The sequence below is a fragment of the Sinocyclocheilus grahami genome, unplaced genomic scaffold (genome assembly GCF_001515645.1).
Source record: "Sinocyclocheilus grahami isolate Dianchi unplaced genomic scaffold, SAMN03320097.WGS_v1.1 scaffold787.1, whole genome shotgun sequence".
Classification (NCBI taxonomy): Eukaryota; Metazoa; Chordata; class Actinopteri; order Cypriniformes; family Cyprinidae; genus Sinocyclocheilus; species Sinocyclocheilus grahami.
The window spans coordinates 1,108,583-1,123,732 of NW_015505966.1; the positions used below are offsets into that span (position 1 = coordinate 1,108,583).

Here is a 15,150-nt window from a genome sequence, read left to right on the forward strand (position 1 = left end):
CAGGATTTGGCACCTGCCCACACTGCCAAAAGCACCAAAAGTTGGTTAAATGACCATGGTGTTGGTGTGCTTGACTGGCCAGCAAACAGGTTTGTTTTGATGGTTTATGGGGACTCTCCATTGGCGTAATGGTTTTTATACTGTACAAACCGTATATTCTATTTCCCTACACCAACCCTACCCCTAAACCTACCCCTTACAGGAAACTTTCTGCATTTTTAGATTTTCAAAAAAACTCATTCTGAATTATTTATAAGCCTTTTGAATTACGGGGACACTGAAAATGTCCTCATAAATCACCTTTTCATTGTAATACCTATGTCATACCCATGTTATTATACAAATTTGTGTCCTCATAAACCACATAAACATGCACACACACACACACAGGAGTATGTTTAATAAAACTATATATACTGTATATAGGAGTATGTTTAATAATACTATATATATAATTTTTTTTCTATGTTATAGTACTACTCACTTCTACACAACTGTTAAGATCAATAGAAATTTGAATATAGAAGAAATATGAAAAAATAACTCCCTTATTTTGTGATTAGAGTAAGATGTCCTGACATTAACTGCCATCCTAGACTTGGAGTTCAGTCTGCAGAAAAGTGATCTAACAGGCAGTAGCTGCTGCATGTATTTTAATATCTACATGTGACATTTGCAAACGCATGCCCTCACTCAGCTGAGTATGTGAGCCAAACTGACCAGAGATTTGGCTGCAGTTACATGTCCAATGCAACCTCTGCTCTTAAGCCTCAAAGGATTTAGATCCAATTTTGGATTACAGCAACCAAAAAATTCATTTCCTTTGGCCCCCACAACCCATCAACTCCTCCTGTGGCTGATGGCAGTGAGGATTTTGTTGCATATGCACACACACACAAACCCTCTTAGCTCTTAAGTTTCAGTATATAATCTATGTTTTCAATTGAAAACATAAGCGTAATAGGTTTTGATGGTTATCTGTCCAGGCTTAGGCTGGGGTTTGGCCTCATGCATGTCTGTTGGGCTCTGAGCAGTAGCTGGCAGGCTTGAGATGCCAGGACTGGGAGGAGGGAGTGTTTTAGGGGTTTCAGAGCTTCCGGCACAGTCTGGGACTCCCTTCTGGGTTGGCATTGGGGTCCTTAGGTGCTTCGCCTGTGCCCAGTGGTAATGCTGAGGTGGCGTGCCACTCCCGGTAGGAACACTACCGGACAGGCCTGTCCCCAGGCTGCTACCCTGGCACCCAACACCACTCTGAGACTGGCCATTTTCTGCCCTATACATTCTCTGCCATCTTTGAGGAATTTTAGTGCATTTGAATGTCTTGCTTGTTAAACATATTACATGTTGTCTTTTTTGTGCAGTAAGTGGGTGAATGACATGACACTTTTGCATATGTACAATGACTGGAATACATAAATTTCTTCTATGAAGACTTTTTATTATTATTTTTGTTTTTTAATGAATTAATTTTTGTGGTGCATAAAAAAAAATATATATATATATATTTTTTTTTAACCATTATTATAGTTATAACCACTGATAATCATTTAAGGACACCATGTATTCCAAATATAAGTAAAATATGCTATTACATTTTACTTGACTGTTACATGGCATTACAATTTTTAAAGTCATTAAATATGAATATTTCAAAACCATATGAACCCAACATGTGAACAAGAGTACTGTACATTTTAAAAAACTTGGCACATGTGTCTTAAACTAGATTTTTAAAAGATTTTTCTCTTTCTTCAGTGTTGACCCTTTTATAAAAAATGTCATTGACTAATAAATAGATGATACATATTCTAAAACACTTTGTTAAATTGAGAGAATTCACTATAAAGCTGTCCATTAGACATTCTCATTGTGAAAACTCTTTGATATTCCAAGTTAAATTAGGTAGCAATGTGTCTTGCTTCCCACTTCATTTTCCTTTGGTTTGTCAATTACGGATTTTTTTAAACATCATGGTTTGAGTGCCACACTATTTGCCTTTATGTTTCTACTCTGCATCTGGGTAAGCCTTTGAGGATAGCTGGCATCAATAATTAATCATAATCTTTTGGTTCTTAGCATTAAAGATGTCTTTGTGAACCCTAAAATACTAAAATTATGACCAACAGTCGTTGATTATTTTAGTTTGCTTAGTTTACATGCTTACAAATTAGCCTACAAGAATAGCATAGACTATCATAGATTTTGACTTAAAGGGGTTATATGATGCTATTTAAAAAGATCATTATTTTGTGTATTTGGTGTAACAGAATATGTTGACATGCTTTAATGTTCAAAAAACACATTATTTTTCAAATACTGTACATTATTGTAGGTCCTCTATGCCCCGCCTCTCTCAAACACGTAGTTTTCAACAAAGCCCCCTCCTTTGACAAGCGCAGTCTGCTCTGATTGGCCAGCTGACCCAGTGCATTGTGATTGGCCGAACACCACAAGCACGCATCGGAAATGTAATGTCCCTTACCATAATAGCAGCTTCAGCTTTCAAAGTAAATATCAAGACAGTTAATAATGTCGATAGTTTTAAGCTGTTCAAGCCCGAAAGGGCAACAGAGTCGCGTGACCGACAGTGATGATGCAGTACACAAGCCGCGGTTAAGACAGTTGACGTGCTATGATTGCTGACAGGCAGTTCACTCTCCTGTGATGTGACCCTGTTCCCCTCATACACACACGACGCGTTACTCTGCGCTGCGCATAACTCCGTATTTGAACAGTCAATATCTTTTGCTTTCGCACTGAAACACACAGCGTCTCCCTGACATGGCTGCACCAACACGACTGCTGTTCCTGAAACCACGCCTTCTTTCTTGGCGTGCACATTTGGGCGGCATTATGCTAATATTTCCACATAGTGACGTAGACATGTGGGGGCGTGTTAGAATGAGCCGCTTTAGGTAGGTGTGGTTGACTCTTAACTTTTATAAAGAATATCTGTTTGGATTTGAGACTTTAGTCTTTGCAACTTTACAGATCTTCTTTATGCACCAAGAGCTTGTAACACTCCAAAGAGAAAGGAAAACTTGAAATCACATCACATGACCCCTTTAAATAGCCACCTATAGCAACCATCCAGAATACCCTGGCATCCACGTAACAAGACCGCTCAGAAACTGCAAAGTGAAGGGGTCCTTAAAAATTCCCACCACTCATTTCGTACAGTATGTCGTAAAATACTGCCTAGTAAGAACACATTTTGACCACTTAACACAATGATTACTTAGCATTTTCTGTAAGTCGATTACGTAATAGAAGTGGCCGTGGGGTCGGTGAAGGTGACTTCACCCATCCTCCTCAGTCCTGGCTCCATTGCACCTGTGAGGGTGCACACCAGCCAAGAGCAGACGGGTCCAGTTCTGCATGCACCAGCTCATATCACAGCTGACCAGGCTCCGGTGCCCACCTGTCCCGGTGCTTTTGTGCCCATATAAGGCACTTTACCATATGGTCATAACTGCGCTTTCTTTACTGGACCCTCCACTCACTCTTAGTCACCCCGTGGCTCTCTACGGTGAGCTGTGTTTATTAACAAGACGGTTGCTTCGTGAGAGCAGTACCCATGTTAGAATGTGATAGCCTAAGCAAATATGAGCATTTAAAGGGACAGTTCAACCAAAAAAATTTAAATTCTGTTATCATTTACTCACTCTCATGTCATTCCAAACCTGTATGACTTTATTTTGCAGAACACACAAATTATATTTTGAAGATTTTTGGTTACCAAATGGTTTTGGTGATCATTGACTTCCATTGTGTGGATAAGTTCCATAGAAGAAAGTCATACAGGTGTGTAACGACATGAGGGTAAATAATAGAATAGAGTAAATAATAACAGAATTTAAATTTTTGAGTGAACTGTTTCTAAAATATTCTATTAAAGTGTTGATACTTCTACAATGTGGATTTCAGAACTGAAGCTCAATCTGTTTGTCGGTGTATTTGTTTCTGTTTAAGACTAAGAAAAAAACGCTGTAGTTTCCCACGTCCCTTGGCTGCCCCCTCCCGCATACCTCTGTTGTCAGGTAAATCACCGACCCAGAAAAAACAGCTCCTGGCAGCTTAAGCATATGCTTTATTAGCCAGTCTAATCTCTAAAACGCTCTGGTTTGCAGCCATTCATTTTTGGTAAATATATCTTCTCTTTAGCTATGACACCCACCCTTTGTTTTTCATGCCAAGAACCTTTGTATCTTGAATATTCTACATTAAATACAACTTAAACCCTATTGGCAGCAGCTCCTGATATCAAAACGAAGAAAAATGCTTCATATTACTAGCATATCGGCTGTTTATTAGTACTTATATGGCATATATTAATGCCTTATTCTGCACAATCATATTCTAGATTATTACACTGTTTGGAAATTATTGCCACAATATTTAAACATTATTTGTGTTAAACCAAACAGTGTAATCACACCAAAGACCTCCATTATATTTGCATTATCACAAATATGTTTTTCTATAAACTAAGATGCTTTCGATACAGTTTAAGATGTATTTAATCTGGAAGATTCCTTTAAACATCTCCATGCATTACAGGCCTCATATTCTTCAACTCAGCATGACCAATGGCACCATTTAAAGACGTGCAGTAATATTTCCTTAACAGATGTTTAATGAAGACGTCTCAACCCTCATTACTCCATTCAGAATGGGGGAAATGGGGCCATTTCACTGTGCAATGCCACCACTTTAATTTCCCCTTGCCTGGAGGCCTAAGATTGTGACTGTTGCAGCAGAAGTCAATATTGCTTTAATATCACATTTCCCAAACTGTCTCCACAGGCGATTTTTAATGGGAGTCATGCAAGGAGAGCATCAGCCTTTTCCAGAATGCATGCGTTCCATAGGGCCACATAATACTACAGTTGATTAATGACTTGATTAAAATAATAACTAGTAGAAAATAAAATGCATATCTGCTGAATGATATACACAGTTTCTTTTTGTCTATTATGTCCACATAATGTGTGTCAGTGGGGGATTAAGATGGAATTGCGTGAAATTGTTGTGCCATTGGCTGTATTGTTTGAGGTGGATTGGAGTTATTAGTTGTTAACATGCACTGTCCTGTGGCGAGGGACGTCTCAACCGTCTATAGGTACAATACATGCACACAGTAAGTCTACCGGAGATTGTAAGACAGTAATACTTTGCACAGCTTCCACTAAAATTCAATTTATAGTCACTCCATAATTGCACCATCAACAACTGCTAACAAATATTATACCTTATACTATAAATACCATGTAGAAAGATTCACACACAGTACTCTCACAGCATTTCTCAATGATAATAAGACCTTACATTATCATAAACATAAGGCCACCTAGATAAGCGTACATTTAAGCGTTTATTTAAAATTTACGGTAAAAAAACGGCAGCTGTGGATGCCGGAATTTTACCGTAAAAAATTTGGGAGCAACATTTTTGGTTTTACGGTTTTAACTTAAATTTACAGTTAAATACCGTTAAATTTCATTAACTGATATAATGTTAATATACCAACCTATTGAAGTACTGAAATCTGTTTTGTACCTTTGTAATACACTGATAACCACCAAATGCAGGTGGTGATGAGAAAGTGGTAAAAATGTTAGAGAAATATAAAACTATTGATTTAAATATGTTGATTGTATATATAGAAACATTATATTTTTTATTTATTGCAATACAAATTTTTGAGAGTGTAGGAAGCTGATTTGATTGAATCATTCCAGTGCTTCATAGGAATGTGTTGGCGTGTTTTTGGTGCGATTTGTCTCCATTCTCTGATTGGTGGAGATTTCGCTGCAGAATCATAGAATGGTTTTTCACCACATTTAGATTTTAACCAGAATTCCAACTGTTATACACAATTATTTAAAAAAAAGAAAGTTGACAATGTTGGCTGGTGTCTTCAACAAAAGCATAATAGCATAACAATAAAACTATTTTAATACTTTTGTGAAATTTTGATGAATGAATCAAATGTATCACAGTTAATTGCATATATCAATATATCAATTGTCAATGAAGATATTTTAAAGACATTTTTGACACAACTAGTAAATTTTTACAGTATAGACCACCCCCCCCCCCTAAAAAAGAAACATATAATTGAAAATGCTTTACCAAGGTGCCTTCATGCCTAAATTCAGTCACACTTTATTTTAAGGTGTTATAACATACAAATAATATTAATTAACAACATGTATTTATTATAGGATTATGTTTAAGGTTAGTTACTTGTAATTATACATAATATACTGTTTTATGTACCATTTCTGTACCATTTCTGTTGTAATACATGTATAACATGCACACTAAAATAAAGTGTTACAGAAAATTTCTTATTAGAGAATTTACATGTTGGTCAAAGGGTTAAATGTTAACTGTACTAAATTAACAGCTCTGCTTTTTATTTATATAAAAGAAAGAAGTTAGATACACATTTTTTATTTTCTATGCAGTGATGTAGTCAAGCATGTTTGCACAGTTGCAGTGTTTATTTTGGAGTCACCTCTTTGTTCTGAACTGAAGTACTACAGAGACACTAACTCAGCAGCATCCTGCACAGCAGACAAATCTCTGATGCTGCACGCAAGTGTCACTCTCTCACCTTATCACTGAAGAGAGAGAGCGAAGGAGACCCAGGTGGTCCTACATGCCTGCCTTCAAGCAGACAGACACTCCTAAAGAGGTCCGTGTCAAGCCCCCTCAGAGGAATAAAGACAGGAGGAGGACAGCGAGCGACTGTCAGGCCGCCCCATTGAAGCGATGACAGGGGGAGGATGTGATATTTTGCACCGCGGACCCCTACCACCAAATAGTACCCCTGCTCTAACCAAGCCGTGGCCCCCCAACCACCGATGTGTGTTGGGAGTTAATTGGCATGCAGCGGGAGCAGAATTGCGGGTACGGGGGGTCCGCACCTTCACCGAGCCTCATCTTCCACAGCCCCATCCTCGAGTAGTAAAGAGGACTAGAGAGAAGCCGATATCACCAAGAATCCCCCCCGCCTGCTTTTGACAAGCTATTAGTCCGACTGCACGCGCACGCGCAACCTCGTCTCAAACAAGACAGGAAAAGAAAAGAGGAAAGGCAAGTAGTGTGCAAAAAAAAGCAGGAGAAGAGAAAAGAGAAGTAGTCAGCAAGCGCGAGTTCCTCACAGACCATTCTTCCATCCGTATCCTTCTCTCCGCTCCGCTTTTTCCTGACTTACTTTGCTTTCCCTGCGAAAGCTCCATTGTTCCCCTTCCCCTAAGTCTCATCAGCCTCTTTTGTGGCCGACTATCACAGCGGCAGGCAGAGGCGCGCTGGAAACGTCTAAATGGTATCATGGCTCGTGATTAAGCGCGCGAGTTTCGGTGCCGCCGCCGCTGCTTATGAGTCAGGTCTGATAAGGCGAGGGCCCTGCTCTCTACTCAATTTCAGATACCGTTAATGGAATCTGTCTTGTGCGATTGTAATGTGAGAGCGCCTAATTTGCCATGGAGCTTGAAGCTGTCAGCGGCGAGGGATTGCGGGGTCAGGAGGGAGCTGGCAGCCGCTTGGCCCGCGGCGTGTATCTGTGCCGCTGAATAGAGCAGCTCTCCGCCTGTCACTTAGCTGATAGGCTGATGAGGACTCTAAGCCACTCGGCACAATGAGGAGAGGGCCATGCTGCCTCGCTTTCCCCCTCTACCACCCCCCTTTAATTGTCAAGCCCGCTAAAATTTTTCCAAGCCAGTGTGCTGGAGACCGGGCTGAGTTTTTTTTTTTTCTCTGCAGCTCTCTCTCTTTTGCTTCTTCCCAACTTTTTTTTATTCTCCTTGCTTTCCTTCATTTCTGGTCTTCTCTGGTCTCCAACAGACAAAGCTGACCTCACTCGTTCATCCTTTTGTCCAGCGTTTCCTTTTACCTCGCCCCGGCCATGTGTCCTATCTTATTCTTCCCAGCTGGAGTCCAAGTCAAGTCTCAAGTCTTTTGTCACAAATCAAAGTCAAGTCTCAAATTATATATTCATTGCAGGTGAATATGTACATACAGAGATTTTCCCCAAATTAAGAATTCATGAGTTAATAGGTAACCAGGATTTATTTTACATCCAGATAAGATTTGTGAGCCTATGTTTACCATTTGAAGTATGCAATTGTGTTTTTTTTCTAGCATGCTTTATGTGGTGAAATGTCTACATATAAGCAATTTAGGGTCACTGTATTTATGTTGATATCGTTTTTATAAACAAAAACAAAAAATACAGATAAAACATTATTTTACAGTGCCCTTGTTACACGTTACTTGTACTTACTATAGTAATAACATTAAATTATTCAAAATTACAAGCAACTAACCCTAATCCTAAGCCTATCCTAAATTTATAGTAAGTAATGTTGATAATTATTACTACTCAGTACTTGTTTGTCAAGTCAAGTCAAATTTATTTATTTAGCGCTTTTCACAATTGTTTCACACATTGTTTCAAATCAGTGTTACAGAAAATCACGATGTTAATGTTTACAATATCGTCATGCCTTTCAGTCGCTTTTAGCAGATTAGAGCTGAGCAATAATATGGTTTGTATTTTGTGACGATACAAGCAATCAAGCAGTTGAGATATGCTATATATTATATAATCGCTTAACGTGAGTGTACTGTACGAACACGGTTGAAGTTGGACATACTTGTATACCTAACTTTATATGAAGAGTTTTATATTTACGTTTATCTGGTCCCTAATCGTCCAAATAGTACCAGCGGTTTTGTACTCTGTACTGACACATATTGGTGTGGATGTATTCGTCATTATTAACTCATGATGCCAGATCTCACAACATAACACCATCACTGTTAATTCTTGATTTATTATTTTCAAGCATTTTTGAATGATTACAATAGCATGTATCTAGTAATTGAATAGATTTTCAATAAGAATATTTCAAATGATTTCAATTGTTGATTTGCTGCTTCATATATAGATATTCTTTTACATACCAGATTATGTTGCAGCACACACTAAGAGTTTATGTCATGTCAGAAAACATTGGAAAAACGGTATTTATAGTCCATCACTGTTGTCTCCTCTGTGCTCAGGGTGGTGGGGCCTGGTCCAGGGGCCGTCCTGGCAGGAGGAGTTTTTGCGGTGTCCAAGCTGGTATGGCAGTGGTCAGTTGTAGCTGAAGTCTTTTCTCTTAACAACTTGTTTGTGGGCATTCTTTTCTCCCTCTCAGCCTGTTTCCACTGTGCAGAGAGTGTTCATCATAAGAAGAAGGTACTATAGTCCAAACCATTTGATATTTATGGATGCAAAATCATTGTTGGTTTGAAACCGATACCTCTTGGTTGTAAGATGCATATTTATAAATATTTTTGGCTTTTCTTAGTTTGCTCTATGGGGGGCGCTCTTCTGTGGGCTGAGCCTGTGTAATCAGCACACACTGGTCTTGTATGTTGTCATCATAATTCCCTGGGCCCTCCTACACCTTAACACTCTTAATGTAAGTATTGCAGGGTTTCCCATACATTGATTTATTTGTGGCGGCCCGCCACAATATCAACACTGACCACCACAAATAGATTTTCCAAAAGGCTTTGACTTCGTTGAATAAACATGAGCACTGCACATTTCAAAATCAAAACGCGGTACGGGTGTTTTTATATAAATGTATCTTTTTTTGAAGGGAACCGATTGCCTTCAGAAAAGTTTTGATGTCATTTTCATTTAATCTTTTCTATAATGCCTGATAAAGCAGTGTTTATGAGCGCAGCACTTTGATTACAGCCGCAATTTCTGTCGCTCCAAAAGTGCCTCCTGCTGGCAGAGAATGAATTTGCACTTTCAATAAGCCCTTCTGCTGTTTTATATTTACATTATATACATATATATTTCCCCCAGGAGAAGTGCCACCATACATAGAGTGTAAGTCTGTGGGAAACACTGTATTGATAATCACTCGGCTGTCCCTCAGTTTTGTCAATTTGTCAACATTTTGCTGTCTTGTAAATGTTATTAATACTGGAGGTTAAATACCTTTCCAAGAGCATATTCAGTGATTATGAACTCCACATCATGTAATAAATATACAGCATTACAGAGATTAGTATTCATAACCCGGTGATTTTTGAAGGTCTTTTCGTACTGGTACTTACAATTGAAAGCAGTGAAAAGCAGTAGAGGAAATAGTTCCCAGATTATTGTGGTTTTGTCCAAGTATTATGTCAATATTGTTGTTTTATAATTATGTTTTGGTATGTAAATTTGAATACTTGGCAATGGAAGGATCTATCAATTACATGTGACATTACATGCATTGCCTGCAGGGTTTGTCCTTCTTTGGTCTGGTGTCTTTGGGGACGTGTTTCCTGGCTGGCTTTGTGCCCTACATCTACCTGCCCATTTCCTCCTACCTCAACAGAGCTCGATGGAGCTGGGGAGACCAGACATCTCTCCACGGCCTCCTCACACACCTGCTGCGAGCTGAATACGGCACCTTCAGCCTGGTACCAACAGATTCATTAGTGTTTTATAATAATAATAATAAAAAAAAAAAACGTTTTTAAAAATTAAATGCATGTACTAGGATGTGAAGTTATTTCCATGCCGTGTTATTTTCTGAAACTAATGCACCGCTTATGTATTTCTTTGGCTTTAGGCAAAAACAGATGAAAACTTGAACCTCCTAAAAATGTTACGGTGAGTATAAGAACATTTCAAAACATATTAACTTTCCAGTTGTTTATGATTTGATGAATGAATCCAGATTGTAATTTCCAGAAGGAAAAGTAGGAATTATGTAGTGACCAAAAGCTCAGTTCAGTATAAAAATAATTTAAAACAACAAAATAAAAGCAGTTGCAATTTAGCATGCAAATACTACAGTGATATAATTGCTTTCATTTACATTTACATTTAGTCATTTAGCAGACGCTTTTATCCAAAGCGACTTACAAATGAGGACAATAAAAGCAGTCAAAACTAACAAAAGAGCAACAATATATAAGTGCATTTATGAATCCAAATTTTCATTTCCAGAAGGAAGTATGTGTGAGAATTATGTAGTGACAAAAAAAAAAAAACACAGTTCAGTTTAAAATAAAAACAGTTGCAATTCACTATGCAAATACTACAGTGTTGTAGTGTTGCAATACTATACTGTACAATTGTGAAAAAAAATCATAATTGTTGATTATGTCCCTTGATATTGTAACTGGAATAAATAATTGTGATTTAATACTAAAATTATACAATTGAATATGAAAATTATTATTTTGTGCAAGACCGCTGCACACCATATTCTCTAGCACTTTGTTTTACAGTCATGTTCTGCAGGTCATTGCAATAACTGGGTAATAACTAGGTACTAAGCCTGTACATACCCTGTTCCTAACCAGTGTAGTTACCTTATATTACCAGTCCTTTTTTGAGTAAGTACACTGTAAGTGCATGGATTGTAAAAGAAGTTGCAAATGTTTTTCTTTGTCTTATTTTTGTCTAAGTGTTATATACACTTATATTAAGTGGCAGCTTTAATGAAGACTAATGACTCTGTTAATACCCTTTTCGTAGTTAGTTCTTGTACTGTAGATCCGCCTTCCCTCCAAAACTGCAAAACTGAACCTGATAGGAATAACAAATCTGTTGTGTTACACTGGCTTAGAAATGATCAGTGACGTTCTCAGCGTCTTTGATGACACTGGTGTAACACATCATGTGAGACTCGGGTTGTCTCCTCAGCTCCTCATCAAACGTTTGGATGCCCCCAGAGAGAGAGCTTATTTTATGTCCCACTAGTACCAATCAGCTGTTTCCCATCACCCCCCACAGCTGCCACATAGCGTGATGGACAGGTGAGAGCCAGAGAAGGGTACACAAGAAGCATGTCACAGCATAAACCTGCCATAAGGAGCTCAAACACTCCTTCTCTCACACACTCGCTTTCACACAACACTTAAATAAGCTGTCAGAGAGAGATGGGTATTAAGGCACAGGCAGGGCACTATCTCTTTCAGCAGGGAAATTGGCCATTGACTGGGTTTGAGAGACAGATAGAAGGGAAGGCTATCACAAGACAGGCACTTGATGTAAAAAAAAAAACAACAACATTCAGACACTCGCAGCACTTTTAGTTTGAGTCTCTGTCCACCACACATAGTGGATGTATTGATAAGTGTGTCTCTTGTGTCTCAGGGCTCAGTGGAATCACTGTGTGAATGATCTGTCTATCCCAGTACTAGCGCTGACGCTTCTAGGCATTTTACTGTCTTTATGGAACAGGTAAGACATAGCTGGATGAGATCCACTGAAGTGAAGCAAAACCACACAATTTAAAAGTTTGAAGGAGTTTAAAGTGTGTAGGTTTTCTTCCATCACAGTTTAATGTGCAGAGGCTGCTGTAAATGTAAACACTGGTTGTGTCACTCCTGTTTTTTTGTGCTATAAAATATGTCAGCTTCTGGCTCAACTACTGGTTTGTCTGAAACCTGTTTGGAATAATCATTTTTGCCATTTACATTAATTTTCATTTTGCAATTTCATTTGGTGCTGCTAGTGGCACAGATGTTGAACACTTCAACTTTATTTAGACTACCATTCAAAAGTTTGGGGTTGGCACGATTTGGGTAGTCTCTTCTAACCAAGGCTGGTGATCAAAAATACAGCAAAAAGTTTAAAATAGCTTTTTTTCTTATCATTATCAATGTTAAAAAAAAGAACAGAATTTGAAATATATATTTTTTTATACATTTGTATAACTGTTTTGTAATTTTGTAATAATTTTGAATAATTTTATAAACATTTATAAATGTCTTTACTGTCACTTATGTTACTAGCACACAATTTAATGCTAATTTTAAAGTTTTCATTCTTAAAAAAAAGCAAATTAACAATATTTGTACAATATTTAATGCTAATTGAAAAGTTTTAATTTCTTTCAAAATAAAATAATTAAAAAAATAAAAATGTGCACTACTAAATCTGATGAGGAGAGGTGGTGTTGAAAGCTTAAAGCTTGAAATATTGCTGATATTATGTACTATTATATTGTTACATAGAAATTACATTTGCGTAACACATTATCGGCAGAGCAAAAAGCAACAAATTAGCTAACCATATTGCATTTGAAATGTTCATTACTAGATATTAACTAGATAATAACATCATATTGTATTTCAAATGTAGTTTCAATGTATTCAAAGGCAATATTTTTAACTAATGGCAACGTTTTTAATTAATGGCATATATGTGACCCCCAGACTGCACTGTGTTTTTGTCTGGTTGATTGTGACCATGGTGAGCATCTACTCTGTGTTCTTTGCCTGGAGAGCAAACCTGAACATCGAGAATCCTCTTCTGTTGGGAGTGGTGAGTAATACAATTCTAACAATATGTTTCTTATATGATGTAAGATATTTAAAATTGACTTCAGTGAATATATCACATGTGTGTATGTAGGTGGAGCGCTTCTGGCTGCAGGCTGATGCTGGGGTGTGTGTTCTGGCTGGTCTGGGTCTGAGCTGGGCTGTGTGTTGGCTGAATGGCCGTCTGGGCTGGGGGACACTGTGGAACACAGGAGCCTGGGTACTCACTGCAGGCCTCATCTCACACATGATCAGCTTAAACCATGGGTAAACCATTTAGATACAATCACATAGTCAGGGTGCCGGGGGATGATATTAAACTTTTCAAACATCTTTAATTCAAGGTCACAAAAGTCTCGAAATACCTTAAATAACTTTGAAAAATACATATTTATGTTTTCATACTGATTATGCTAACCAATATTGAACACAACAAATGTAGCATATTTCATGTATGAAAGTGTTAAGATGAGGAGGTTTCTGGTAATTCGCTTTTGTCCTCACTCAAATGTGTCCCCAGGTGGCTTTTTACACAAATCATGTGTGTATGTCTAAATGTAAAGTATATACTACTGTTCAAAAGTGGGGTAAGGTTTTTTTGTTGTTGAAGAAATTAATAATTTTGTTCAGCAATAATGCATTAAGTTGATCAAAAGTGACAATACTATATAAATGTTACAAAATATTTATTTTCCAAATAAGTCCTGTTCTTTTGATCATTCACTTCATCAAATAATTCTGTAAAATTAGGATCATGGTTTCTCTCAAAATATGAACTGTTTTCAACATAATGATCATAATAAGAAATGTTTCTTGAACAATAAATCAGCATATTAGAATGATTTCTGAAGGATCATGTGGCACTGAACACTGGAGTAATGATGCTGAAAATTCAGCTTTACCAAATTATATTTTACAGGAATAAATTGTATTTTATATTGTTTCTTTATGTAATATACTTTGCTGTTTGGCTAAAATGATAGTTCCTCTTACAAAATGAGAATACTGGATATCATCAAAAGGATAAAATTTTTAGGTCCAATAGTTTTTATAATTGTATAATTGACAACCATAATTTTGAATTTTCATGTATCACTTCTTTTATTGCCTCTTTATTTATATATATATATATATATATATATATATAGTGGGCCTACCAGTGTGCATTACTGCATTATGTTATTTGTATATTTGTGGTTGATCATACTCCAGACCATGGCAGTCACTCCCTGAATTCTTCATTTCCTCAATGCTTCAGCACACATCAAAGCAAAAGCTCTCTTGCACTCTTCTGCAGCTTTGACTCTATGCTAGATTAGCTGTCCTGGCCACGCTAGTCATGCAGATTAAAGCAGCCGAGTTCTGTGCTTGATTAGACCTCCTAGCCACGGCAGTCATGTAGATTAGAGCGCTGAGGTTTGGTACATCGCTGCCACAAACTGTTCCGCTTTGATCAATGGTGAGACCGACGCTCTTGTCAGCGCTCATCACACCTGTCCGAGGCTGATTCCAGCCGAGAGATGTTCTACCTCGTCACTGCTCACAGAGAATAGCTGCAGAACAGCTGAAACAACAATAATGTCACACACCCTTACTCTTTGTGCAAACTCTTCAAAGTGATGTGGATTCACAGCTGATGTGGTTAAAGTATTTGTGAACGAATGTGCAGGTACATTCACAAACTCAGCTCACAAACGTTTGTATCACTTTCAGATCACTTTTAGCTCGCAAACTTTCATTATGGTATACTCTCTGTGTAAAGCTTTTACAACAGACTTTTTTCACTAAAGACTTTTACAAACAGGCTTTTTT

At 37.7% G+C, this 15,150-nt stretch overlaps 1 protein-coding gene across 3 annotated transcripts in view; it reads left to right on the forward strand.

Annotated features, from left to right (window-relative positions):
* The window catches only part of LOC107561696 (transmembrane protein 260-like), a 77,778-nt gene that overhangs the window by 9,759 nt on the left and 52,869 nt on the right, over nt 1-15,150 (forward strand). For all 3 annotated transcript variants that reach the window (XR_001605890.1, XR_001605889.1, XM_016246171.1), the window contains exons 4-10: nt 9,076-9,253; nt 9,366-9,479; nt 10,303-10,482; nt 10,635-10,675; nt 12,170-12,256; nt 13,234-13,342; nt 13,433-13,605. Coding sequence is in view for 1 of the 3 variants with exons in the window: in XM_016246171.1 (XP_016101657.1) it covers nt 9,076-9,253; nt 9,366-9,479; nt 10,303-10,482; nt 10,635-10,675; nt 12,170-12,256; nt 13,234-13,342; nt 13,433-13,605 (882 nt within the window). In the remaining 2 variants the exon portion in view is untranslated. The remainder of the gene's footprint in view (nt 1-9,075; nt 9,254-9,365; nt 9,480-10,302; nt 10,483-10,634; nt 10,676-12,169; nt 12,257-13,233; nt 13,343-13,432; nt 13,606-15,150) is intronic.